The sequence below is a fragment of the Pantherophis guttatus genome, chromosome 5 (genome assembly GCF_059756535.1).
Source record: "Pantherophis guttatus breed Tessera chromosome 5, ASM5975653v1, whole genome shotgun sequence".
Classification (NCBI taxonomy): Eukaryota; Metazoa; Chordata; class Lepidosauria; order Squamata; family Colubridae; genus Pantherophis; species Pantherophis guttatus.
Genome location: NC_142067.1, coordinates 56,609,033 through 56,634,225, shown reverse-complemented (window position 1 = coordinate 56,634,225; position 25,193 = coordinate 56,609,033). Strand labels below are relative to the sequence as shown.

General features: G+C 36.0%; 1 protein-coding gene across 1 annotated transcript in view; it reads left to right on the top strand.

The window, feature by feature from the left end:
• Positions 1-25,193, top strand: part of C2CD2 (C2 calcium dependent domain containing 2) — a 41,343-nt gene that overhangs the window by 8,089 nt on the left and 8,061 nt on the right. The window contains exons 3-11 of the mRNA XM_034423955.3: positions 10,668-10,787; positions 12,316-12,420; positions 15,728-15,850; positions 16,084-16,195; positions 18,466-18,574; positions 20,134-20,195; positions 21,036-21,163; positions 21,448-21,619; positions 24,954-25,067. Of these exons, the coding sequence (XP_034279846.1) occupies positions 10,668-10,787; positions 12,316-12,420; positions 15,728-15,850; positions 16,084-16,195; positions 18,466-18,574; positions 20,134-20,195; positions 21,036-21,163; positions 21,448-21,619; positions 24,954-25,067 (1,045 nt within the window). The remainder of the gene's footprint in view (positions 1-10,667; positions 10,788-12,315; positions 12,421-15,727; positions 15,851-16,083; positions 16,196-18,465; positions 18,575-20,133; positions 20,196-21,035; positions 21,164-21,447; positions 21,620-24,953; positions 25,068-25,193) is intronic.

Below are 25,193 nucleotides of genomic sequence, written 5' to 3'. Positions count from 1 at the left end.
TTATCTATGGTATATTAATCCTTACACAAAAAGTGTTTATTAGGTATTAATGCTTAGTAGTAAAGTATTAATAAGGGTAGATTCAGTGGATTGACATTTAGCTGTACAGTAGAATAGTTATAGTGTATCGAAAAAAGAGTTGCATAGAATTGGCAAAATAATAAAATGGATACATTAAAAATTCTTTCTTTAATAAATTTGCTGGTAATTTGGATGCATGGCAGAATCCAATCTAAACGAATTATATGATTTAACTGATTATACATGTTTTGAGTTGTTTGCAGATAATAGTTTTCAGCTTATTATTTTTTCACATTAAAAAAGTAGGCCAAGAATACTGGTTTACCAGTGTCCCATAAAAAGCAGAGATAATTATTTAGTCTTTCTGACATAAAAATAATTCTTATAATATAAAATGAAAGTATAGTTATGAATAAATAGAATATAAGGGGCATTATGGAGTAAATATAGAAGTACAGTCTATTCCTATGTAAATAAGAGTAGGGCGAGATCAGTTGGCAAACAAACCTTTGTATTTATATACTTCTTTATGTAAAATGTTTTACTTTCCTTGGATTGTGGCACACCTTAAGCAAAGTTCATATTGCTTTGATTACTTTATTAAATACATATTTTCTATCTAGAATTGGGCATGCATTTATGTTAATAATTGATTTTTAAAAGTCATCGCAGACTACAAATCAAAAGGTTAGTAATTATTGCTACATTTTATGCCCCTAGTGATACCCCCAGCTAGCTCTCTGTGAGTCTTTACAAATAAGCAAAATATGTTAAAAATCATTTAAACATGTTAACATATTGTTTTCTTGATAATCAGAAATTTAGACTAAACATGAAGTTAGGAATATGGGGCAGGATTTGATAATTAGGGAAGAATACATAGACTTACTCTGGTTTGAAAATGACATTATGTCTGATTATTCAACTTCTCATTTGACCTGTACTGTCTGTTTTTCTAAAACAATAGAAGCATTAATTTCCAGAAAATATAAACACTGACAAGTTCCTTAGTGCTTCTATTATAATCTACTAATAAAACTTTAGAATTGTTCCAAGGTTGGAAAAAACCTGTATTTCATGTATTGAGAAATAGTTAATTGTGCATTTGTTTCCTCCTTTAAAGTTTAACCTGAAACCTGTATTTCCTACTAGATATCATAATGTATTCAAACTTGCCATTCCTCCCACATTCCATTTTAAGAATATAGCTATCATATAGGGTAAATGTCAGATGTAAATGCCTTATTCTCCAATATGTAAATAATGTATATATGGAACATCAGAGGTTAACTTATTCTTTGGACTTTAATGTATTCATAACTTACCACTCCCATTCCTAGCTCCACCCCTTGTATATATAAGGAGCCACCCTCACCATTCTCGTTGCTTCTACCTTGAATATTCAGTGAATATAGAATGCCTATCATAATTAAAAAGAAATATATTTAAAGCTCTAACTCCTATTATCTTTATTGAGTCTGATCCTGAAAATATTGCAACAAGCTGGTAGCAGAGGATGGTTAATTGACTCAATAAGTAATTAAAAATGTCCAAGAAAGATAGGCCCAACACCAGGGCCTACAACAAAGAAATAGAAACTGATCAAGAGATGATCAACGAATCCACCAATGCGATTTCGAGAGAATCCGAAGAATACACCACTGAAGAAGAAGAACTAATGAGTGAAAATAATGACCAGAAAGAAATCGAAATAGAAAATAACGAACTCAGGTCAGAGATATTAAAGATACTAAAAAGCCAAAAGAATGATGAAAGTCTCATCGCGGACCTCCAGGAGATGCTGAAGAACAGCGGAGCAGCGAGAGAGAAAAACGTCATTAAAGAAAAACCCAAAGATCAAAAAACCGTAAGTGAGATGACTACTGAGAAAATAGTTGTTAAAAAGAAAAGATGTGATCCCGCGCGAAATTTTGAATGGCAGCCATCTTGGTTTCAACGAACTTCAAAAGAGAATGGAGCAGAGCCAATCAAAACGCTCAGTTCAAAATTTCTGGCGCGAAAAACACTATCAGACGAAGAAAGTGAGAAAGAAGCCTCAAACTCTTCAGATGATCCAAAATCAGAAAGTGAAGACGATTTAACAAAATCTCAAGTAAAATCAGCAATGAAAACGCTTTTTGCTGCTTTTGGGCCAAGACTGAAAATTACCAAGACATCTACGAAGAAGCAAGAAATCAAACCGGCGACTCAAGACCTGCACGCTCCCATCCTGACTTCGAAAGCGACGACGCCCGAGCCCAGAGAGCCATGCCGATTTCGCCCTACACCACAGACAAAATCGAATACCAACGCACACAAAAAGAAGAAAAGAACCGTCGCCACCACCAGAACCCCAAAAACCGAACCAGAGACCGACTCATCTGAGGAGGAGCGGATCGAGAGAGCTGAAAGGGAGAGAACCTTCCACGACGCCACCAAAGAAGAAATGAGCAACGCGCATGTGCGAAACTACGTAGACGACCCAGAAGGACTTGAACTGGCCAGAGAACCGCGCAGACTCATTGCAAGCATCCCAATGCCGTTCTGTAATTTCCTGCACTTGAGAGATCACGGACTGCCCCAGGTTGTAAGTAATGGACAGAATAATGTAGGTAACTTACCCAGTGACTTCCCAAAACTTAGAATTGATGGCATTAATTTACAAGAGTGGTATCAACAGCTTCAGGTTATTTTCATGAAAGAAAATTTACTATTCTTTATAACTAGCCCTCCAAGAAGACCTTGGACTTTAAAAATAGATTGTTTACATCATAGAGCATTTTTCATAATAATATCTAGCGTGTCTCCTGCAATGTATCATAGCATCAAACCAAACCTAACTGTATCAGAAATAATTCAATGCATGTTTAATCTATTTCACAGCGATAGCGTAGCTACAACCACAAGAATGTCTAAGGATTTCTTTTCCTCTAGAGTAAAACCAGGGGTTTCTATAAGTGAGCATTTGATAAATCTAAACAAAATAAGAGCTGAGCTACAATTGAGGGGGGAAGTGATTTCAGATCAAACAATGAAAAGTGTTATTATCAATTCACTTGATCCATCATGGGATAGCTTTATGTCACACTTAGATACCATTAATTTGGGATATTTATCCATAGAAAGTCTATCTAACAAATTGATAGCAGAAGACAATTCAAGAAAAAATCGATCCAGTAACCAAACAGACCACAAACCTTTTAGGAAAGTAATCTTTCAAGATAAACATAATGAGGCCTTTAGATGCTACAATTGTGGATCCAGGGAACATAGTAGAAGAGGCTGCCCCAAAGTCTCAAGAGAGAGACATAGACCAGAATATAGGAGCAAATATAATTACAGACAATCTTCCACAGATAGACACAAATATAGAAGTCCACCAAATTACAAAGAAGGTAGAAGGGGTAGAGAAAATTCAAAAGAGAGGAAATCTGGGTCACTGAATGGGCTAAATAAACAAGACAGCACCAGAACACAGCAGGATGAGAATAACAATTGGCTTATTGATTCTGGTGCAACAAATCACACCACCAACAACAAAAGTATATTATCTTCATTTATAGAAGATAAGTTTGTGATAAAGGTAGCTAATCAAGAAAAGGTTCAAGTACTAGGCAAAGGAAATGTGACCTTGCCTGGTCTAGGGAAAATAGAGGGGGTATTATTAATCCCAGAAATACCTCACAACATACTAAGTGCCATAAAATTAAGCAGAGAATCTGATATCAATATAGTTTTCTCAAAGGGGAAAGCAACTATAGAAAAGAACAAAACAAATGTAGGTACTGTAATGATAAAAGGAGGTCTACCCTATCTGATAACTAAAGAAAGATGTTTACATAACATTGATTCAAATATGGAAGATTGTATTGAAGCAGATGATGAAAATGTCAGTAACAGTGACAATGATGAGTGTAGAATAACTCATGATCACAAAAATACATACAAGGAAAAGAAACCAAAAATAGGTAAACCAATTCATGATGAGTGTGCTCACATCTTACACAGGAAGTTAGGACATGCAAGCTTTCCAGTAGTACAAAAAATGACTGAACACGCAGAAGGTGTCAAAATAAAAAATTGTGAAAATTATTTGGAATGCTCAGTATGTAAGTCCACCAAACTAAAAACCAGTCCCAGACCAAAAAAATCTAACAGATCAACTAACAATATTTTTGATTTGGTACATATGGACTTAGTTGGTCCATTAAGTCCCTCAATTACCTATAGAAAACGTTACTTCCTAACAATAGTGGATGACTACAGCCGATATGGTTTTGTTTACACATTAAAGCACAAGGATGAAACATTTCAGAAATTTAAGGAATTCTACAAACGTATAGAAACACAACATAATATCAGAATAAAGCAAATTATGACAGATAGGGGATGTGAGTTCATGTCTAAAGAATTCTCCCAATGGTTAAAGGATAGAGGAATGTTACATTTCACGTCCAATCCTTTTTCTGCATTTCAAAATGGAGTTGCAGAGAGGAAAAATTCCACACTACAAACCATGATTAGGTGCACATTAGAAGATGCTGGTTTAGGCAAACAATTTTGGTCAGAGGCATTACATTATTCGAATTACACTCAAAATAGAACCTGGTCCAGTATTGTGAATAAGACACCATATGAGGTGATGTACAATAGAAAACCCAAATTATCACACATGCACATATTTGGAGTCACTGCAGACGTACACATACCTAAACAATTGAGGAGAAAGGGAGAAAACGTATCCAGGAGATTAAGATTCATGGGATACGAAACTGGAACCAAAGGGTACAGATTTATTGATAGTAATAACAAATTTATAGTATCCAGAACAGCTGTGTTCCATGAACAAGCCAATTGGTCAAAATTGCACCTTAATGAAATATTTCCTAATAAATGTAAAGATACGATATCTTGCGAGGAAGGAACAACAGAAAATCAAAATATTAACAAAAGTAAGAACAAAACCAAAACTTGGACTAATAGTCAGCATAAAATAAAGACAGACACATTAACAAAAAAGGAAGCTAGATATTTGCATGATAACCATAGCAAGCCTGAAAGAACTATTAGAAACAATAGAAACCAAATACCAAATAAATACAAAGATTACATAATGCATATGAATGGAGAACAAATAACACCTAATACATATGAAGAAGTATTGAAACTTCCACATGAAGAAAGAGAAAAATGGGAACTAGCTATGGAAAAAGAGATGGAAAGTTTACAAGGATTAAATGTATTCACACCTGCGATCGCACCTAAGGATAAAACAATTATAGGTACCAGGTGGATTTATAAAATTAAGAACTTAGAAGGAGGCAATACCCTATACAAGGCTAGACTAGTTGCACAAGGCTATGCACAAAAATATCCAGAAGACTATACTGATACATATTCACCCACAGTGAGAACAGAGAGTGTCAAAACAGCCCTTGTAGTAGCATCTGCACTCAATCTGGACGTATTCCAATATGACATACAGACCGCATACTTACATGCAAAATTAGATAAGGAAATATATGTAAGAGCACCACACAGTCAATACACTAATAAGAACGAAATTTGGTTATTAAATAAGAGTCTGTACGGATTAAAGCAATCCGGCAAAAGATGGTACGATTGCTTGGTAAAAGTACTTAAGACCATGGATTTCAACGCCACCACTGCTGATAACTGTTTCTTTGTAAAAAAGAGTAATGATCATATTGAATTTGTATTAATTTACGTGGACGATATTTTATACATTGGAAAGCATAAAGAGAGCAGGGAAATCTTTGTAAATAAGTTAAATGAACACTTCTCACTGAAATCTCTGGGTAAAGTGAATAAATACCTTGGTGTGCAAATTAACAAAACAAAAAGGGGATTCAAACTTACACAGAAAGATAAAATCATCGAACTCATAAACAAATGTAACTTAAATAATGCTAAAACCTGTGACACCCCTATGCAAACTGATTTTCTTAGAAACACTGATGAATCTTCCCCTGAGTTTAAAGACAACACATTTTACAGATCAGTTATAGGTTCACTCCTTTATATATCTAATTGGACTAGGCCAGATATTGCATTACCTCTCAATCTATTGTCAAGATATGTTAGTAAACCAACCTTGTATCATTGGGAAGCTGTCAAAAGAATTCTAAGATATCTGAAGGGTACATTAGATTTTTGTTTAATGTTGGAACCCAATAATGACAGAGAACCAAAAATTACTTGTTATGCTGATGCAGATTGGGCTGGTGATACATCATGCAGAAAGAGTACTTCTGGTTATGTTTTTCTATTGAATGATTGTCCAGTTTACTGGTATACTGGTAAACAAGAACTAGTAGCCACTTCTACTACAGAAGCGGAATATGTTTGTTTGTCCAAGGCTGCAAATAACCTTGTATGGTTCAATGATCTGATCACTGATGTTTGGAGGAAACCCACCTTACCATTTATTATGCATGAAGACAATAAAGCGGCCATTGAAATATCCAGATCCGATGCAATTGGACAAAGGTCCAGGCATATTGATATAAAGTTTAAGCATGTGAGACAACTGTCTCAAGACGGATTCATTAAAGCAATACATTGCGATACTTCTGAACAATTAGCTGACATATTAACAAAACCCTTACCTTCTAAACAACACAAATATTTAACTTCTAAATTATATGTATTATATTGTCCTGAATCAGAATGTAATTGGTGTTGTGTAACGAACCGGCATTTAGAGGGGGATTTGTCAGATGTAAATGCCTTATTCTCCAATATGTAAATAATGTATATATGGAACATCAGAGGTTAACTTATTCTTTGGACTTTAATGTATTCATAACTTACCACTCCCATTCCTAGCTCCACCCCTTGTATATATAAGGAGCCACCCTCACCATTCTCGTTGCTTCTACCTTGAATATTCAGTGAATATAGAATGCCTATCATAATTAAAAAGAAATATATTTAAAGCTCTAACTCCTATTATCTTTATTGAGTCTGATCCTGAAAATATTGCAACAGTAAAGTTTCAAGATCAAAGAAGCCTATATTCTTCCTCTCCCACCCCCTTTCTTTTCTTTAACATCCAGGTATCCCCAAAACTTGTTCAGTATTACTATACATGAAATTTTGGTTTCTTGCAAATGGTTACTTGTGAATTTTAGTTATGGAAGGACATGGCTTTGAAACTGGCAGCGCAATCAACAGTCACTCCTTTATCAACCAGCTTTACTTAGCTTTCTATGGGAAGTTACAATATCTCTTCCACAAAGCTGATTTCCACTTGAGCAGCAACTGGCAATAGCAGTCAATTATGTTCTGATTTAAATCACTTTCTAATAGCAGCAGAGTAACTCAAGTTTCTGATTAAAGTCCAAAAGGGTTAAGAGGATAAAGGTAAGCAAGAAAATCATTTATCTGATTAGCGTACAATGGTATGTTTTTAAAGCACTTAGTCTGGTATGGTATGAGTTATATTCAGCCTCTAGTTATTTCTAGTTCTTTTCCCCAGCTTGTTTTTGCAATCTTTTAAACTGTGTAGCAGTCTATACTTCTTAATTCTCTTGTTCTAAGCTTTATAAGCTAGGTTAATTAATTTACACAGCTAAAATATGGTTTACTGCATACATAAGTATGGATAACATTTAAATGCTAATTCTTTGCTGCCATCTAGTGGTAGTCCAGATTTTTGAGCAGTTTAGAATTTAAACTGATTCAGACAACCTTATTGTCAGGATTGTGCCTTCATCAGTTGGAGGTGAATGTAGAGGAAGAAGGAATTTGACAGCATTGAGGAAGAAATAAAGTTTTCATGACAATCCTGGTATTTAAGAAGAATTGTAGATTTTATTCCATTTAGGCTCCCATAAGTGCTGTACATCTTTCAGGTTGTTCCTAATTATTAGGACCAAGGAACACTTGAAAGCTGCATATTTTATACTTACCTAAATAGGTTTCCAGCCTTCAGAAAAAAGAAAAGAAAAGAAAAAGTGTGTATATGTAATTTTTAGGTGAAGAGCAGCCTAAAAGGGAATATTGTAAATAGAGCTTGTGAACTCTCTGTTCACTGCATTTAAAATTGAGTACTGTAAGCTATTTTGGAAAGCATTGTGAGTTACTCTAATTGAAATGGGTTTTGTTTTCAATTTTGCCTTGGCAAACTAATAGCAATGGAATTTAAATTTGAAACATGGTACGAATAAACAATATAATCAAATAAATGTTTAGTTTGTATGCTAACCATAATATATACATTTCTATATATTTTATTGTATATGTAGTAGAAAAAAACCCACTCTTAGTAGCCAATATGCATAGAAGTGTGCAGATTTCCCCCCCCCCTTTTTTTTTCTTCTTAAAAATTGCTTGCTGTACTTACTTGTGAAAGGTCAAACAAAGTTTTGATTGCATTGGTAATCCAACTGCTAAATAGGAATTTGATTCTGAAATCTATCTATACAGTATTAAAACAAAAGTCTTCATGACTTTTAGCTGGACAAAATAACGCATCATAAGGCAACAATTTTTGGACCAAGGTACCTCAAATAGGTAACTTATAGAATGCATCCAAAATCTAAAACCCATGACTCCCGAGGGAATGGAATTTGGGGAAATCATGGCTGCTTCAGTGCTACTGGCTGCTGCTGTGGTCATGTGATCATTTTCAGTATTCTGTGACTATTTCTCAGTCAGTCTCACAATCCCTCCCTCCCTCACCCAGCAGTAGTCACTCACACCCATCAATGTCCTCTGCATGCTTTTCCCAACCTATACCATTCCTGACCAGCACTTCCATGTGTCCCTTTGCTTTCTTTATCACTCAGCAACGGTTTACCTGCCTTGGACCTTAGCATCTTCCTGCTGGCCTCCCCACTGACTTTCTCCTTGCAGCCGAACTACAAACAAAATAAATGGAGAAGCCAGCAGAAAGTCAGAATCATTTCCACTCCCTATTTGCCCACTATTTCTGTTTCTCTGTTTAAGTAAGGAAATAACTCTGAAACATTGATTCAAGAGGGCAAGGGTTGTCCAGTTGGTATGAAATTAACAAAGGACTGACTCCTTCATGGGTTACTTTCCTTTGTTACACAAATTTGTGTCCAATCACACTTGGCCAATAAAGAATTCTATTCTATTCTATTCTATTCTATTCTATTCTATTCTATTCTATTCTATTCTATTCTATTCTATTCTATTCTATTCCATATTCCATATTCCATATTCCATATTCCATATTCCATATTCCATATTCCATTCTATTAACAAACAGTAAATTATTTACAAAGTGCTGCCTGAATGTTTCTGTGTCAAAAACCAGACAGTCACACTGTCCATATTTGAAGCAAAAATGATACCAAGTAGTTAATACGTATCAGTAGACAAACTTGTTCTCAAAGAAGAAGATACCTTGAGACTGAGAAGCAGAAGTGCTGTATGAGATTACAGTAGTCTGATATTAACACTTTCAAAGGTTGTGGGAAAGGGCTTTCTTCCAGGCTCTCAGATAAACCTAAAGATACCTTTTGGTACCCTTAAGCAGAAGCAGATAAAAACGATAGGATTTTTCTATGATTGCTTGATAGTCCTTAAATGCCTAAACCTTAAATTCCTAAATAATAAGTAAAATATTTGTACCTTTTAAGAGAAAAATAAACATCCTGATCTGATAAATTTGGTACAAAACCCTCTGCACTGCATATAGAGTTCTATAGTGTTGGAATGGGATATATAGATGTTGGGTTGGGGAAAGGGCAGTGCAGTGCAGGCTAAAATTTAGGTATATCTTTATCAAATATAATTAAGTATTCCCTAACAGAGGGAATATCCATATGGTAGAATTAATAGGGAGTTTTAGGAGGAGGAAGGTGAAAAAAGCAACCTCCTTTCTTAATGTAGCAGTAATGCAATCATTTTCATATCCAAGACCTAAACATGTAGACAGAGTCTAAATTTAAATAATTTAGATAAGGAACATGAAAAATAATAGCCCCCTCCTCACCAGCCTGCCACTGAACTCCTTCACATACTGCACAAAAGTTTCTATTTTAAACTATTTGGAGCCCAAGTGGGAAGATTTCCTTGGAAGGGTGGGAAGGTTTCAGTCCTGTTATGATGTTACTCAATCCTCTGCCAATATCACTCAAATGATATTGATCTTGAGATACCAACATCCATGCAGTTATATGTGATTTGGCTTTTATATGAGACAGGATCCTGTTAATGCAACATTCTGATTTGTGTGGAATGGATATATATACATACTGTACATATACAGCTGTAAAGGCAAGTACTTTATTTCTTCAGTTTATCATTTTGATGCAGCCATCTACAACATTTTTTGAGAATGCTCTGGATAACAAAGCTTGAAAAATGATCTTACAACATTTCATTACAGGTTCCTGCTAGCTCCTTTTAGTTTGGTTGTAAAATAATAGCAATAGAATTACATCAATGAGCTTTGTTTCCCATGGACAAGATTATATACAAGCTTAATTCACCTAAGAGACAAAAAATAACCTACTTTTCTGGACCAATGCAACTGCCAAAATATGAATTCTGATGTCAAAAAATGGCTATCACTTTAACATTCAAATAAATGCTCAGGATGCTTTCTCCATAAATACAGCTGATAATAAAACTGTATTTTATTATTTTAGGTGGTTTCCTGTAATGTAATTGGAAATTCCTTCCGTTTTCTTGTCAGTGTATCTCAAACTGCACCTCTTACTGGAGAATGTCAGTCTTACAGTGTAAAACTATCTCCACTTCATTTGCAGGTAATGTTTTGAATGTAAATGAACAAATCTTGTAGTAAGATATCTTACATATGTTTTAGTAAGATATCTTACATATGTATTTAGTCACCTTGTACATTCTTGTAAGTCAAGGTACATAACTTCTTCTGGCAGGGGACATATCTAGTCTTTATGTGATTTGTAGGGAGCACTTCTTAAAAATAGTATGGTCTGGATGAAAATTAAATTTGATCTAATTTTATATTTACCAGTACATTGGATTAATATAGTTAATATTTTTATAAACTAGTGACCTATTAATAATTTCTATCTTATTTTTATTAAAAATTATTATTTTAAACATATTTTGAAGGTCTCAGTTTATATATATAAGGCTTTCAGTGCTTTATTCAACCATAGGTGTCAGTTGTACGCTTCATGTAACTAGATTCCTCATGTTCAATATTGTTGTCAACCATAGACTCAGCCATTCCTTTTTTCCATATATTGTTCACTGGATTTACTGCATTATGGTCCAGTTTGGATATTGTATTGAAAACCTACATGGAATCTCCTTATAATTCTGCTCTGCAATTAAGGACACTGCATTTAATTGTAGTTTCCTGCTTGACCCAAATAAGGAAATATATTTAATGACTTTTAAACATTTCAATTTAGAAGCCAAATTTAAACTACAACTTCATATTATGATTTATTTAGAGACAAGTTCACCATTTTGGATATAATGGGAATATATGTTTAAGTAGCTTCTGATTTGTTCTATTGTTTGTATCAAGAGACGAGTGAAGCAGTTATAATATGTGGACGTTGGTAGCTGGTGTATGTTTGGACTTAAAATCTTAGAGCCAGGAAACTTTATTTAAATTTTGAATTCCTAGACAGTAGTATAGACAGAAACAGAAACTTAAAACCTTTATATTTTATTGAGTACTTCATTTATAATTGGTGTAGGACAAGCTGATCAGTAGATGCTTAGCATTTATATTTTAAATTTACTAAATTCTAATGTGTACCCATCAGAAATTATGTCAAAAATGTAAATGCTAAGCACCTATTAATCAGTTGTCCTACAGTAATTATGTAGTTTGTAGTTTTCCCAGTCTGGGGCTCTGGGGAAAGAGATGCTAGGATCAAACTCTCAGAATTTTGTGTCACCAACCAAAGATAGTCCAGTTTGTATGATCAATTATGAAAATTGAGAACTAACTGATCCGGAAGGTGGCCATAGTTCCCTGAACTGTGCATGTACTAGATTGCATTTTGATTACAGAGAGTGAACATACATAACTAGTCAACTTACTGTTCTTCAAGAGTTTTTAACTACATCTTGCATAATTGTTTACTATTGGAATTGCTGGGAATTGAGGCCCAAAATATTGGGAGAGTATATCAAATTTTCTATCTGAATTTATATTCACATTAAAAATTTCAAAGAAGAAAGATTCTGTACCATAAGCTGAACTGCAACTTATATAAAACTGCAACTGGCACCTACTTAATTTTGCAAAATAGAAATAACAATCCTTAATAAACTGTCATTCATCAACAGCTGAAACTTTCAGCAAAATCCGAAGAGGAAGACATCCAAATCAAGTGGTCTTTCATCTACTCCTCTGAAACAAATATTGAAGTCAAACCTACTAATGTGCAAAAAGTAAGTATATTGCCATTTTTTTATATGTAATTCAGTGGTGAAATGTAAAATTTGTTACTACCAGTTCTGTGGGCATAGCTTGGGGGGGGACGGTAGTGTGACTGGGTGGGCATGGCCAACTTTTTTTTTTTTTTTTTTACTTTTAAAAGCATTTTTTCTATAACCTTAAGAGGTTGCAGAAAAAAATGCTTTCAGGAGCCTCTGATGATCAGGCAACTCAGCTGGGATCGCCAGAGGCTTTAAAAGGCATTTTTTTTCCTACAAGCTCTTCGGCACATTAAAAAATTCAACTTTGTTTTAAAAAACCAAAAAAAGTTTTACATAATGTAAATTAAACATCAGCAGATAATTTTAATCTTGGTGAACTCTGAATAGGCACTTTTTAAAAAAGTTATAAGGAGCCCTCTAAAAATAATCAGCCAGTGTGTGTTCATTGAAGTTTGTTAAGTGTACATTACTTATCTTCTGAGCTGACTTTTGAAAAACTTCTGGATTAATTGAATGTAACTGACAATATTTACTCAAAGCATTCTTTAAAATTAGTGTCATGAAGCCAGTCAACCCATTAGTCCAGGAGTCCTCAAGCTTTTTAAACAGGGAGTCAATTCACAGTCGCTCAGACTGTTGGGGGACCAGACCGGCTGGGTGGGTGTGGCTAGTTGGTCATGTAACTGGGTGGGCATGGCCAATTTAGCAGTCCATTAAACAATACACACAAATTAAACTTTAATTTGTTTTGCTCCTGGGAGTGTTTTATTTGCTTTTGTTTCCATGTTGCTCTTTTGGTTGACTTTTCTTTTTACTAGATCATTTTTTAAGTTGTTTAGGAGTCTAGTGGTACACTTCAGGAAACTCAGTTTTGCAGCAATTCCTCTCAGTCCCAAGGAGCTTACAATCAACCAGTCTCTCTCTCTCCCTCTCCCTTCCCCTCCCTTCCCCCCTCTCTCTCCCCCCTGGGGGGAAAGGAACCCCTGAACTGGTGCTGGGTGGTGGGAATCTGAAATCTGGAGGCCGACAAGCGAAGCGCTGAAGACCAGTGGGGAGGCGGGGCAATCCCGCGGTCTCCCCCAAAGTAACACATCTCTTTCGCTTGAAACTTGAACACTAGTCCGGCCGACGGGTGGGTGAGCAGGTGGCCCTCCTCCTCCACTCCAGTCCTCCTACAGTACTCTGCTGGCTGTGCAGAGGCCCCTGCGTGCCCCATTTTTGGCCTCCCCAGCGTCCGGAAGCACTCTGCCGGCCAAAAATGTTGGCCTTACCTTCCAGTTCCAACTCGCAGGGCTCGCAAAAGTAAGTCCTGTGCTCAGCCAAAGGGTGGGGGCCAGCGGGTGGGCGGGGCAGCTTCATGGTCCCATGCAGGTTGGATTAATGGCTTCTGCCAGCTGTATCTAGCTCGCGGGCCATAGTTTGAGGACCCCTGCATTAGTCTCTTTCCCCTAATGATCTCCATCGAAAGAATTGATTCTCTCTCTTCTGTCTGTCTGTCTTTCTGTCTGTCTAAAATAACATAGTTTTAGCCAGATTGACAGTTATACTCACTCGAAGAATGTGCGTAACTAGTATAGAGAATGGAGTGGGTAAAAATATTCCTCAGATACATGTGAAGTGTGAGATCAAGGGATTCAGAATTCTTTCTCTACAAACACAAACTAGCATCTTGAAGGGGAGTGATACAAATTGGACCTCTTATTTTCTGAATAAGAGCTACTGTTCCTTGAATACTTCAATGCTTCAAAAACTTCAATTTGTTTTCACATTTAGTTATTTACATCTCCAGATAATGGTTCCAGGCCTTGGTGACCATTCTGGAATGAAAAATATAAAGGAAAGGAGCAATACAGTTGGGTGTAATCTAATCTACGTACCATTCAACATCTCAATAACCTTCTCAATATTTAAATATAAATTAAATACTCCCGGGTACCAAATTTGATGATTCTTGTAGAAGTCCCATGAAGCAATACCAGTGTTGTGGCCCGCCAGCAGCCAGCAGAGCTGGCAGCAGATTCAGACAGTGAGGGGGTTGGGGAGAAACGTGGGCCAGTCCTAGAGTCTTGGGAAGGCTTGGACGATGGCTCTGAGTCGGAGGCAGAGAGGGGTCCAAGGCCATCTGGTAGTTCTTTGCTGCCTCCGGAGTCTCCGGAGTCTGACATCAGCAAGGCAGAGGAACAGCGTGACCCTGTTCCCAGTGTGCACATGCGCAGAGCTGCCAGGAGACAGGAACAATTAAGGTAACAGGATCGACTTGGGAGTAAGGCTTGGAGATGATTGGCCCCTCCCATAAGACATAAAAGAGAAGCAAACGGGAAGTGAGCTTTTGCAGGAAGCAATTAGTTCATCTGGCCGATTCAAGATTTGAAAATTCTGTTTGTGACTCTGTGCCAAATTTGACCTTGCCCTGTGTCTGGAAATTAGCTCTTTGGCAGCGCTCCACGTGAGATAGGTGGGTGTTGATAACCTTCCTCTGAAAGACTGTTTATCAAGACTTGTGGACTGTAAATGAAAGTAATTTACAGCCGTATAAATTAAAGAGGTTTGCCAGGACTAAGTTTGTGTTGTTTAATTTCTAAGGAAGCCTAGGTCAGAACAACCAGAGGCAATTGCCTAGATATCTCAATTGGACATCTAGTTGTAAGGCCACTGCTGTACCGCCATAAATGTTTTGTATATAATTACGTGGACTGTGTGCATATATTGACTTCTCTTTGTCATGTTCTCATCATAAGCTAAATATATAATAAGTGTTCAATCATTTGCAGTTTGACTTTTTGCTGGCTGGCTTTCATTATGTTTGATGCATTGTCACTGAGGTGCATGCCTGCTTATATGTTCCATATCATAGTCCTCATTTATTATTTATTATTAGTTCAATTTATTTATTAATTCAATTTATATGCCGCCCTCCTCCGAAGACTCAGGGCGGTTTACAATGCATTTATAGCAATAGCCTTCATTCTTTTGTATATACCTGCTTATTAGGGCTTTTGGCCCCCCATAAGCGGTGTTTCTACAAAGTCATCTTATCGCCCCCACAATCCGGGTCCTCAATTTGTCCATTATGCACAAATTAGATACAATACATGAGGGGATCTCACATCTGTATACATTTTTCTACCTCCAGATGTATTATTTGTTTTAATCCAAGCTTATCCTTCTAGAATTGGAAGCAATGTAGAATTTGTAGAGCACATGATGCTGTAGTTTGAATCAATGCGCCAAGCAGCATGCTGAAAACAATCTTGAAGATTTTCTCCTATTATGCTTCTTCAAAGTTTTATAAGCAATTCCACCATTTTTCTCTTTATAGGATCAGACTCTTGGGACATGCACTGTATTAGAAACATTTAAAAATGTGTTGCAGAATATCATCAGTTGCACATCACCTGTTATGATTCTGAGTACAAGATCTACTGATATAAAAGGAATACAGGTATAGCTTTATTTAAACTAATGGATTTGCTCATTGCTGCTGTGGTTCCTTTTTTGTATTTCCTGTTGAAAGATTTTCATAGTTTAATGCCTCGGCTGAGTCTACATAAATGATTCACGGGCCTATGCAATGCTTAATTCAAAATGACGTTGAGATTTAATGTATGAGAACAGCATAATTTATTGCACATTTATCTTTAATGGAGCTATTTATTTTTTGCTTCCTATGTAAAGAATACAGGGGCCATTCCTCAGGGTACTAGTCCTCCTAAGCCTCCAAGGGCTCATGAACTAAAACTGCTCATGAAAAACATCAAAGCAACACTCGCCAATCATAACATTGCAGGTATAATAATTTATACTTTACTGTCCCTGTACCCTCCTGAATTGTATAATATATATTTTGGCTTAATTGCAATGATAGATTAAAACAGGTGCTATAAACAAAGAAAAGGAGGCTTTTTCATCAGTAAATGCATAGCTTTATTGATTGGTTTTAATTTCTGTTCTCTATCTTTTTTCAAGTATCAAAAATGTTTTATAAAGAAATCTTTTTTTATTCTATGTCATCACCTGAAATGTATCTCTTTTTGTTATGATACTGTACTAGAACTATTGGTGTCTGTGGGAGACATTTCATAACATCTTTGCTAAATTCAAATTCATGTCTGGAGGTCTGTTGTTTCAGGAATTAGAGTTTGCCCTTTACAACATTGTGTGACCCAGTTTCCATTGAGAAGTGGTGAATAACGCACATCCAGAGATCCCTATATTTCGCATGGCTTCTTTACTAGATTTATTATAAATTAGAATATACAAAATGTTTGGAATGCAAAACACTCTATTTCAAGTGCAAAAATGCCTCTGACTCAAATATAAAATCACTGTTTTGATTCTAAAGTGGACCATTTCAAATATTTCATTCAAAACAGGGTAATTTGTGTTTGAATCAGTTGGCTGTGAATTCCTATTATAAAAAATTTAATACCATTGCAATTCAAGTGAAATAACTTTTTAACCAGTTCTTAATACTTAATATTTATAGGCAGGAGAAAAAGAAGACATCTGCATACTCTTGTAGGATAAAAACTTTTCATATTCTTTCTCCCCATCTTTTTAATTAGAATTGGCATGTGGTAACTAGTATGATATACAAATCTGCAGTAATATCTTTGCTGTTCTCTTCTAATCATTACATATGGAGGCTCATTAATTCATATGAACACTTGTAGATGTATCTATGTACAATGGACTTTTATGATTTGAATAGGATTATAGGCATAAAGAATGTACTGAGTATACTGTAAATTGGTGAGACAGTTTTGCTAGCCAAGTGCTATCTTGAACATAGATTTGGAAAGTCAAAAATTCAGATTGGTCATCATCGTCAGCCATTTAGTCCTGTCCGACCATTGGCCACTCTATGGATCAGCAGTCTCCATGCCTCTCTGTCTCACACTACTCCTTCAGATCCACCATGGTCACTCCAGTATCATATTTTATAATGTCCAGCCAGGAGGTACAGAAGCGGCCCCTTCTTGCCGCCCCTGTATTGACTTTTGATTGACTTTTTGAGTGAGTCAGCTCTCATGACATGACCACAATATGACCACAGTATGACAAGATCTGTTTGACGACTTGGCTTCAAATAATATTTTTGGTGAGGGTCAGTCTAGGACTTCTTTGTTATTTTTGCAGTCTGTGGGATGCATAATAGTTGCCTCCAGCACTTCAGTTCAAAGACGTCCATCCATTTCCTAACTGCCTTTTTCAGAGTCCAGGTTTCACAGCCATAAGTAACAAATGGAAAAATTATTGCATTAAATAAATCTGCATTTGGTTGTGAGGCTGATGTCTTTATTTTTCCACATGTTACTTAAACCAGACATTGCAGTTCTTCCAAGTGCTATTAAGTGGTCATAACATCAAGTACTATGTCATGCAATATGTGTTTAAAGGGGTGAGTACATAACTTGTCCATCAGGTTTTGTAAGCCTTTACAAGCCTGCGCTTTGCATACTTCCTTCAGGGAATTCAGGGAAGATGAGCATTAAGGAAAACAAGTGGTTTACCCACATTGCTTGAACATTCTTTACTGTGTTTCCCTCCTTTTTAAACTTTGGCCCTGTCTTGACTGAATTAGTCTTTGAACTAGTTTTTGGTTGGTTTGAAATATGGTTTGGCTACTTTTTTTCTTAATGAAGCTGTATATGAGTAATGATGATGTTGACTTCTTAAATAATTTAAAAATATTGAGTTGTATTTTTTTCATTTCATATTTTTTGTCATTAAGATTTTATTCATCAAAGCACTCCCCTGACCATGAAAGAATAAATCAGTCCTTTGCACATAAGAGACATCTCAAATTTTTAATATCTCTACCAGATTACTTCTATTTGGTCATCACATGGATAGTAAACATTACAATATTTATGTGTTTATCCATGTTTACATTCTTCATTTAAAATCTCCCAAGCACAGCAGGAGTTCTTATATGGGTTAGATAGAACCTACATTCCAATAACCCACTGATCTGAAATGCATAAAACCATGTAGTTGCACACTAGTAAGAAACTCTTGTTTTATTTAAGTTGTTTTCCATTTCCCTCATTACAGGTATCATTAACCCCATTTGTGTAGTTCAACTCAATGACCCTTTGCAGAAATTTTGTAGTGCTTTTGCCAATTATCCCATGGACCTTTCTTGGAAAGAGGAATTTATTTTGTAAGTACTCCTTATAATACTTTTACAAACGTGGTAGAAAACACTTCCCTATTTTTTTATCCTCCTAGTGGGAAAAAATTTTATTTGCTTACTAAGGCTGAAAGCCTACATAGAGTAGTACATAGCATAGCATTATAATGAAGAATAAGGAGCATGATCACATCTTTATTGTAGATTGTTCTGGAGTGTCAATTACGTTCAGATCACACACTGGCAAATATTATAGCGTAGGGAAGGGGTGGGATTTTAGGCTTTGTTTTTCTTTTGTCATACTGTATGCTATTTGAACCGTTGCACATTTCCTGGATGAGTACACCTATGTTATAAAACCCCTCAATGAAGCAATCATCTATCAATGTATTTAAAAATAATGATGGATTCCAGCCCCGATTGGACATAACAATAGTTAGAAGACAGCTTGCCACTTGGTAAATAAAACATGGGGTAGTGTAATGTTTGAACCTGTTACGTTCAAACATTACACTACCCCATGTTTTATTTATCAAGTGGCAACAACTTAATTCACAAAAGCCAAAGCCAAAGCCAAAAGTAAATAAAGTATGCTTTGGATCAGCATGAGATATGGATCACACAGAGTCTCTTTAGTTAAAGTTGAACTTTCTGCTTCATTTGGCTGTTTGCTTCCTCTAAAAACATGGCCACACTTTCACTTTACTATTCTACTTTGACCAACCTGGCCTGCTGGAGGTACTGAAATTGTTTTTCTTTGTTCCTTCTTTCACTGCTGTGCCAGAAGACAAAACTGCCTAATAGAAAAGAGAACTTTTCTTTTTATATGGCATGCCTATGATGTTCCCTTGATGGTTATTTCTTAGAGACAGCATAAAAATGGGCAGGGTCATTCTTCTTTTTCTCTCTCCCTCTGTCACTCTGCAATAGTTTCTTGAGTAAGTGACAGTTATTCTTACTAAAAGATACCAAGACTAATTTGCTGCTCCTGTCTGGAATCTATACTGGATTTTAGGATGGGGCTAGAATAATAGAATAATAGCTGTAAGCATAATGAATTATGGCTGAATTTTAGATAGAAAGAATATGCTCTTTGTCTCTATGTACTCCTGTTTGACTGAAGTCTTTTTTAGTAGTTCACATCACTGCAAACCTATTCAGAAGTAAGTTCTACTGAGTTCAGTGATTCTTATTCCTGGATAAGTGGGATGTGATTACAGATTCCAACCACAGAAATAAAAACAGTTGAATACAAAGCTACACTTTCTTTGTAGTTAGCTTAATTCAAATATTACAAATTAAACATTGGTAAACTTACTGAATTAGTGAAACTGAATGCTAGCATTGTTCCAGTAATTCGGTAAGTTCATTGATGATTGTTGATAAAGTTGATTGCGTTTTCTCAAACAAAATAAGGTATGTTCTTGCCAGCATTTGGGAATTTTTTTCCTTCCAAACAGGTGGTTCTGCTTTTAACAACTACTTGGCAAGCATAAATTCCATTATGCAGTTAAGAAACCATGTTTTAAATTATGGAACTATGTATGTATCTGAATGCTTTGCTAACTACAAGTTACGTTTGTCCACAGTGAATTAAATGCCAAATCAAAAGAGCTGCAAATCAACATTACGGAAAATGGGGAGTTGGATGGTAAGTACTGTTGGAGACTCATTCTCTCTAAAGAGGTGCTTTAACTTATCTTCTCTGTTTGTAAAACTGACGAATGCCCAATGAGAAGAAGAGTGCAGCAGGAGAAACTGCTGAACACCATAGAAGCCCAGGTGTTATTTCTCCAGCCATTCTTTCCTCAATGAACTCTAAGCAAACAGTGAAACCCGAGATCTTGTTTAACCATCCAATGACTAAAAGAGAGGAGGACCACCATAAAACTCTGCCCTGAACTCCTAGCTCCATAGGTCAGTTCAGAAGGATACCATATTTAATGATGCTGAAGGCTGCTGAAGGATCAAGGAGGCCTAGTATAGATACACTGCCCCATCCTAAATCTGGAGAGATTATCCATTAAGTGGCTGAGGAATGTGGCTTGAAACACCAATGAAAATAGCCCTGGAAATCTGTTTCTTTCATGTCCCTTTGAAGCTGCAAGCATATCACCATCTCAGTAACTTATACAAAGAAAAGATTGAATACTGGACAAAAATTGTCCAGTACTGTTGAATGGTGTCTTGAGGAGAGGATGAAGCACCACTTTCTTTAACACAGTGGAATGTGTCTCCAAGGTCCCCTTAACCAATTAGGAGGGACATGGGTGCAAATGTAAATGGCAGAACTCAGAGCCCCAATGTCTACTTCCTCAGTGACTTCCTTATGAAGTCACAAATGGTACACTGGAAAATAGAAACTTCTTTTCTGGTTTATATCAAAGATTATAGTAGTTTTTAATAAAATATGTCCCAAAATATGTAAAACTTGTTCTCAACATAATTTTCAGTACTGAAAATTTTAATAAATTAATTCTGTTTTATTCAGGTGACTCTTCCTTTTCTGCTAATGTTCCTTTGGATTTATTCAGGAAACAGCCTTCTGGACTGCAAAGTTTTGCATTGAACAGCCAAATCAGCAATAATAGCTCTGTAGTAGGATCTGTGTCTGCAGAGGTAGAAAGTTTAAAATTACCTGAATTTTCTTTTCTTGAATGTATTCTGACCCTATTCATTTGACTCATTATGCATATAATGGTAAAATGTAGAGATAACAGTAAATTACCCCATCTCAAGCCCATAAGAGGCCATCTGTTTGTACATGATTTTTTTAAAAATGGGTGCAACTGTGTTGACACTTACAGGTTTTTAGAATGATTGATCTATTCCTTTTCCCCACAAAAGCCAGATATATGTTCATCTATCCTTACTTTAAGATGCTGAGTATTCTCTTTCTTTAGTTCTTGTACATAGAACCGTCAGAAACCAAATCACTGCAAGTTCCTGCCAAGATTCCTGTTGCAAAAGTAGAAAAGGATCGAACTGTGATGCCTTGTGGGACTGTGGTCACTACTGTAACTGCTGTGAAAGCCAAGACTTTGGTGGAAGGGAGATCATCTGTTCTGCATTCAGGTGAGAACCCAAGAGGAGGTCTACCTTGTTCCAAGAACCTGACTTTTTAAGACAAAATTCTATGCTAAAGTGTAAGATAGGATACAACTTTGATTGACTCAGAATTTCCCAAACTTATTTGGCCGTGGAACATTCTGGGACTGAAGATATTTACAGATAATATGCAAGCTGGTTCTTAAAAAGGAGGGTATTTAGACTGAAAATAGTGATTAGATTCTTTTAAAAGAATATGTAATTTTAAAAATGTTCAACCTTTGAATCAATTAATAGTAATGAACCTCAAATAGCCCTTCATTTTACCTTGTAACAATTACTTTACTTCTGTATATAAAAGAAGTGATTGATTATTTCTTTCTTTGCACAAAAGATTTTTAATGGGATTAGTGTTTTGGCTTCTGTACTTGCTTCTTTCACACAGTGTGAAAATCCTGTTTCACATAAATGCAGTGAACAAAAAGGAAGAAGCGTGTTTCTTTGTTTTGTTTGTTACTATTATTTCAAAATAATTTAGTGAAATTTCATTACATTTTTGTTCCATTTAAAAGTCAAAAATTAAGTTAGGTTTCACATTCATGGGTTAGGAAGCTGACTGGCTTAATTAGTGGACAGATTTTAAGCCTCAAAACTTTGACGAAAATGTTCTAGGAGAGCAAACTATATAACCACACAGGTGCTATAAATGGCACTGTAAATATCTTTACCTACTGAAGTAATTGGACTATATGATTAACATAATTAAAGGTATGCACAACAAAAAGGATGTTAGGATGCCTAGGGGACTTGCCAACATCAAACATGATTGTTCACTTTATATGCTGGTGTATATATATGTATTCTTTCCTTTAAAAACATAAAAAATAAAGTTTTGGATAACCATATGAGGAAGACTTTGAGTATGTTTTGGGGTTTACAGTACCTTAAGGGTATTTTCTTCTTAAACAGACTGCAAATTTAAAAGAAGCAGCCTTTTTATTTTTCTGCATTGGGATAGGAAGCCCTCTACAAGAAAAGCACTTTTAAAAATAATAATTGTTTTTAAAAAGCCATCAATTTTGTTCGGTCGGTCTATCTGTCTGTCTGTCTGTCTGTCTGTCTGTCTATCATTTTTGTTCTATGGGAACAGAGCTAGTAGACACATACACATTTATTTATTTATTTATTTATTGAATTTATATTTCCACCTATTCGCACGTGGCGACTCAAGGTGGTTTACAGAATATAAAACATCATTTAAAAGAATAAAACTAATAAAAAAGGATAATATAATAAACATATAACATAACATAACATAACATAACATAACATAACATAACATAACATAACATAACATAACATAACATAACATAACATAACAAAACAACATAATCACCCCCCACCCCTCACCCCAGTGACAGCAGATCACATGAGCCATTTAATGGGCTTCATCCCGCTCTGGGTTCCCTAGGCCCGCTGGCAGAACCAGGTCTTCAGCGTCTTCCAGAAGTTAGAGTGGGGGCCATTCTAATCTCTGGGGGAATGATGTTCCAGAGAGTGGGAGCCACCACTGAGAAGGCCTTTCTTCTGGGTCCACCAAGTTTATCTCCCTAGGGGATGGAACCCACAACATTCCCTGCCTCCCTGCTTTGATGGGTTGGGTACAGTGGTGGGTTCCTCCCAGTTCGGCCCGGAGACAAGTCAGAAATTATTCAACAGGGTGGAATCTAGCGATGGCTTCTTAAGAAGAGGGCAAACTACAGCCTCCTTAAAGTGCTGGGGCACTACCCCCTCCTGTAGGGAAGCATTAATCACCATCAGAGTCCACCCGCCTGCCACCTCCCAGGAAGTCTTCGCAAGCCAGGAGGGACATGGGTCTAAAACACAGATGCTTACACGCATACTCCCTGGGATCCTGTTCACTTCCTCAGGAGCAATAGAGTCAAACTGTTCCCACATAACAGGGCAAGAACCTGCCTCAGGGGCTTCCACTGGACCAGCAACCACGCCGGCATCTAACTGGGAACGAAATCGAGTGATTTTGTCTTCCAGAAAATCCCAAATTCCTCAGCATGCCCCTTCAGGTGGACCTCAATCCTCTTCTTCCCCAGGAGGAGGAGGCTCACCTTAAAGAGGGTCGCTGGGGGATTATCTGCAGATGCAATTAGTGTGGAGAAGTATTTACACTTCGCCGCATGAATTGCCACAAGATAGGCCTTAATAGCAGCTCTTACCCATGTTCGATCGGGTTCATCCCGTCTTATATAAAATTAATAGGGTACCTATTAGCTCTGTTCCCATAGAACAAAAGTGCTGGATTGTCTTGATTATTTTACATAAAGCAGCAAGCTTTAGTAGAATTGTAGAATGATCCATAGTTAGTATTCTACTATGACTTCTCCATATTAGTACTATCAAACACATTAGTTTAAAATGTTTTTTAAATTCAGTATCAGTAAAATAATATTCTATTTTCAGAAGTAGTATAAATGAGAGACATATTGTGTACCTATTTGCATAGTCTTGCAAGTTAAACATTGGAAAAGTAGGTTTCAGATGACTAAACAAAATCCAACATCATTCAGTTTCTTTGCTGATATGCTGGCCACTAATTCTGTTTGGGAGAGTTGCCCATCTCCTCAGTCAAATCTTGAAGGCACATGGAAAATTGCAGAAGGAACTAAGATTTTCCTTCCTGCTTCACTAATGATTAACTGTGCAGGTAAAATAGCAATAAATAAAATACGGGACAACAGTAGTCGCTAGTAGTAGTAATAAGCTGGTTTTATTTCTCACACATAAGTCTTTTTTAAAGATCTGTTTAAAATCCCTTCCAAGCATAATACTAAATTAACTATGTTGTTCAGAACAAACAGATGTTGTGTGCTGTACTATGAATGCCGCTTCAAAACAAAAATAAGAGTGAAAAATCTGTGGTATGAGAAAGAAATACAAACAGTAACAGTGTGGTTTGACTGTCTTATAAATAGTTCTCTGTCTCTTGAATTTCTAGACAGTGTATTTTCGTATCCCATAAAGTATTTTTTTTTTTAAAAAAACTAAAATGAAGTAGGTGATAGATTGAAATCATATGTTACAATAATTAATAGTTTGCTTAATGGTTTGCTTAAACCATTGTTTGTTGAATGAATATATATTATGTATATACACTGCTTTAAGCTAAGTCAAAGCAAACGATCAACCAACAGTATGGATTAGTATAGTAAAGGTTTTTTTTAGCTGTCTAAATATCAGATCTATGTATTTAATTTCTTATCCATTTGCCAAAGGTGAATGTTTTGCTGGGTTTGTCCTTTATAATGTATAAATGAAACAATAAACAAGCTATTTTATTTAATAGTTTCCCCAGTGCAAAGTCCTGCTAAACTGAAAGGGATTGAAAAGGATTTATCCATTCAAGCAATCCATTGTCAGAACGTTTCAGTAAGCAAGGCTTTATCTTCCTCAGATACTGGTGAGTTTGCGTTTTCTTTAGAAATGTATGGGACAATCTTCAGACAGTGGTATTTTAATAAACTCATATCAAGCAAACATTCAGCTGGCATTGATGGTTTTTAGGGTCAGTTTATATAACTGATTT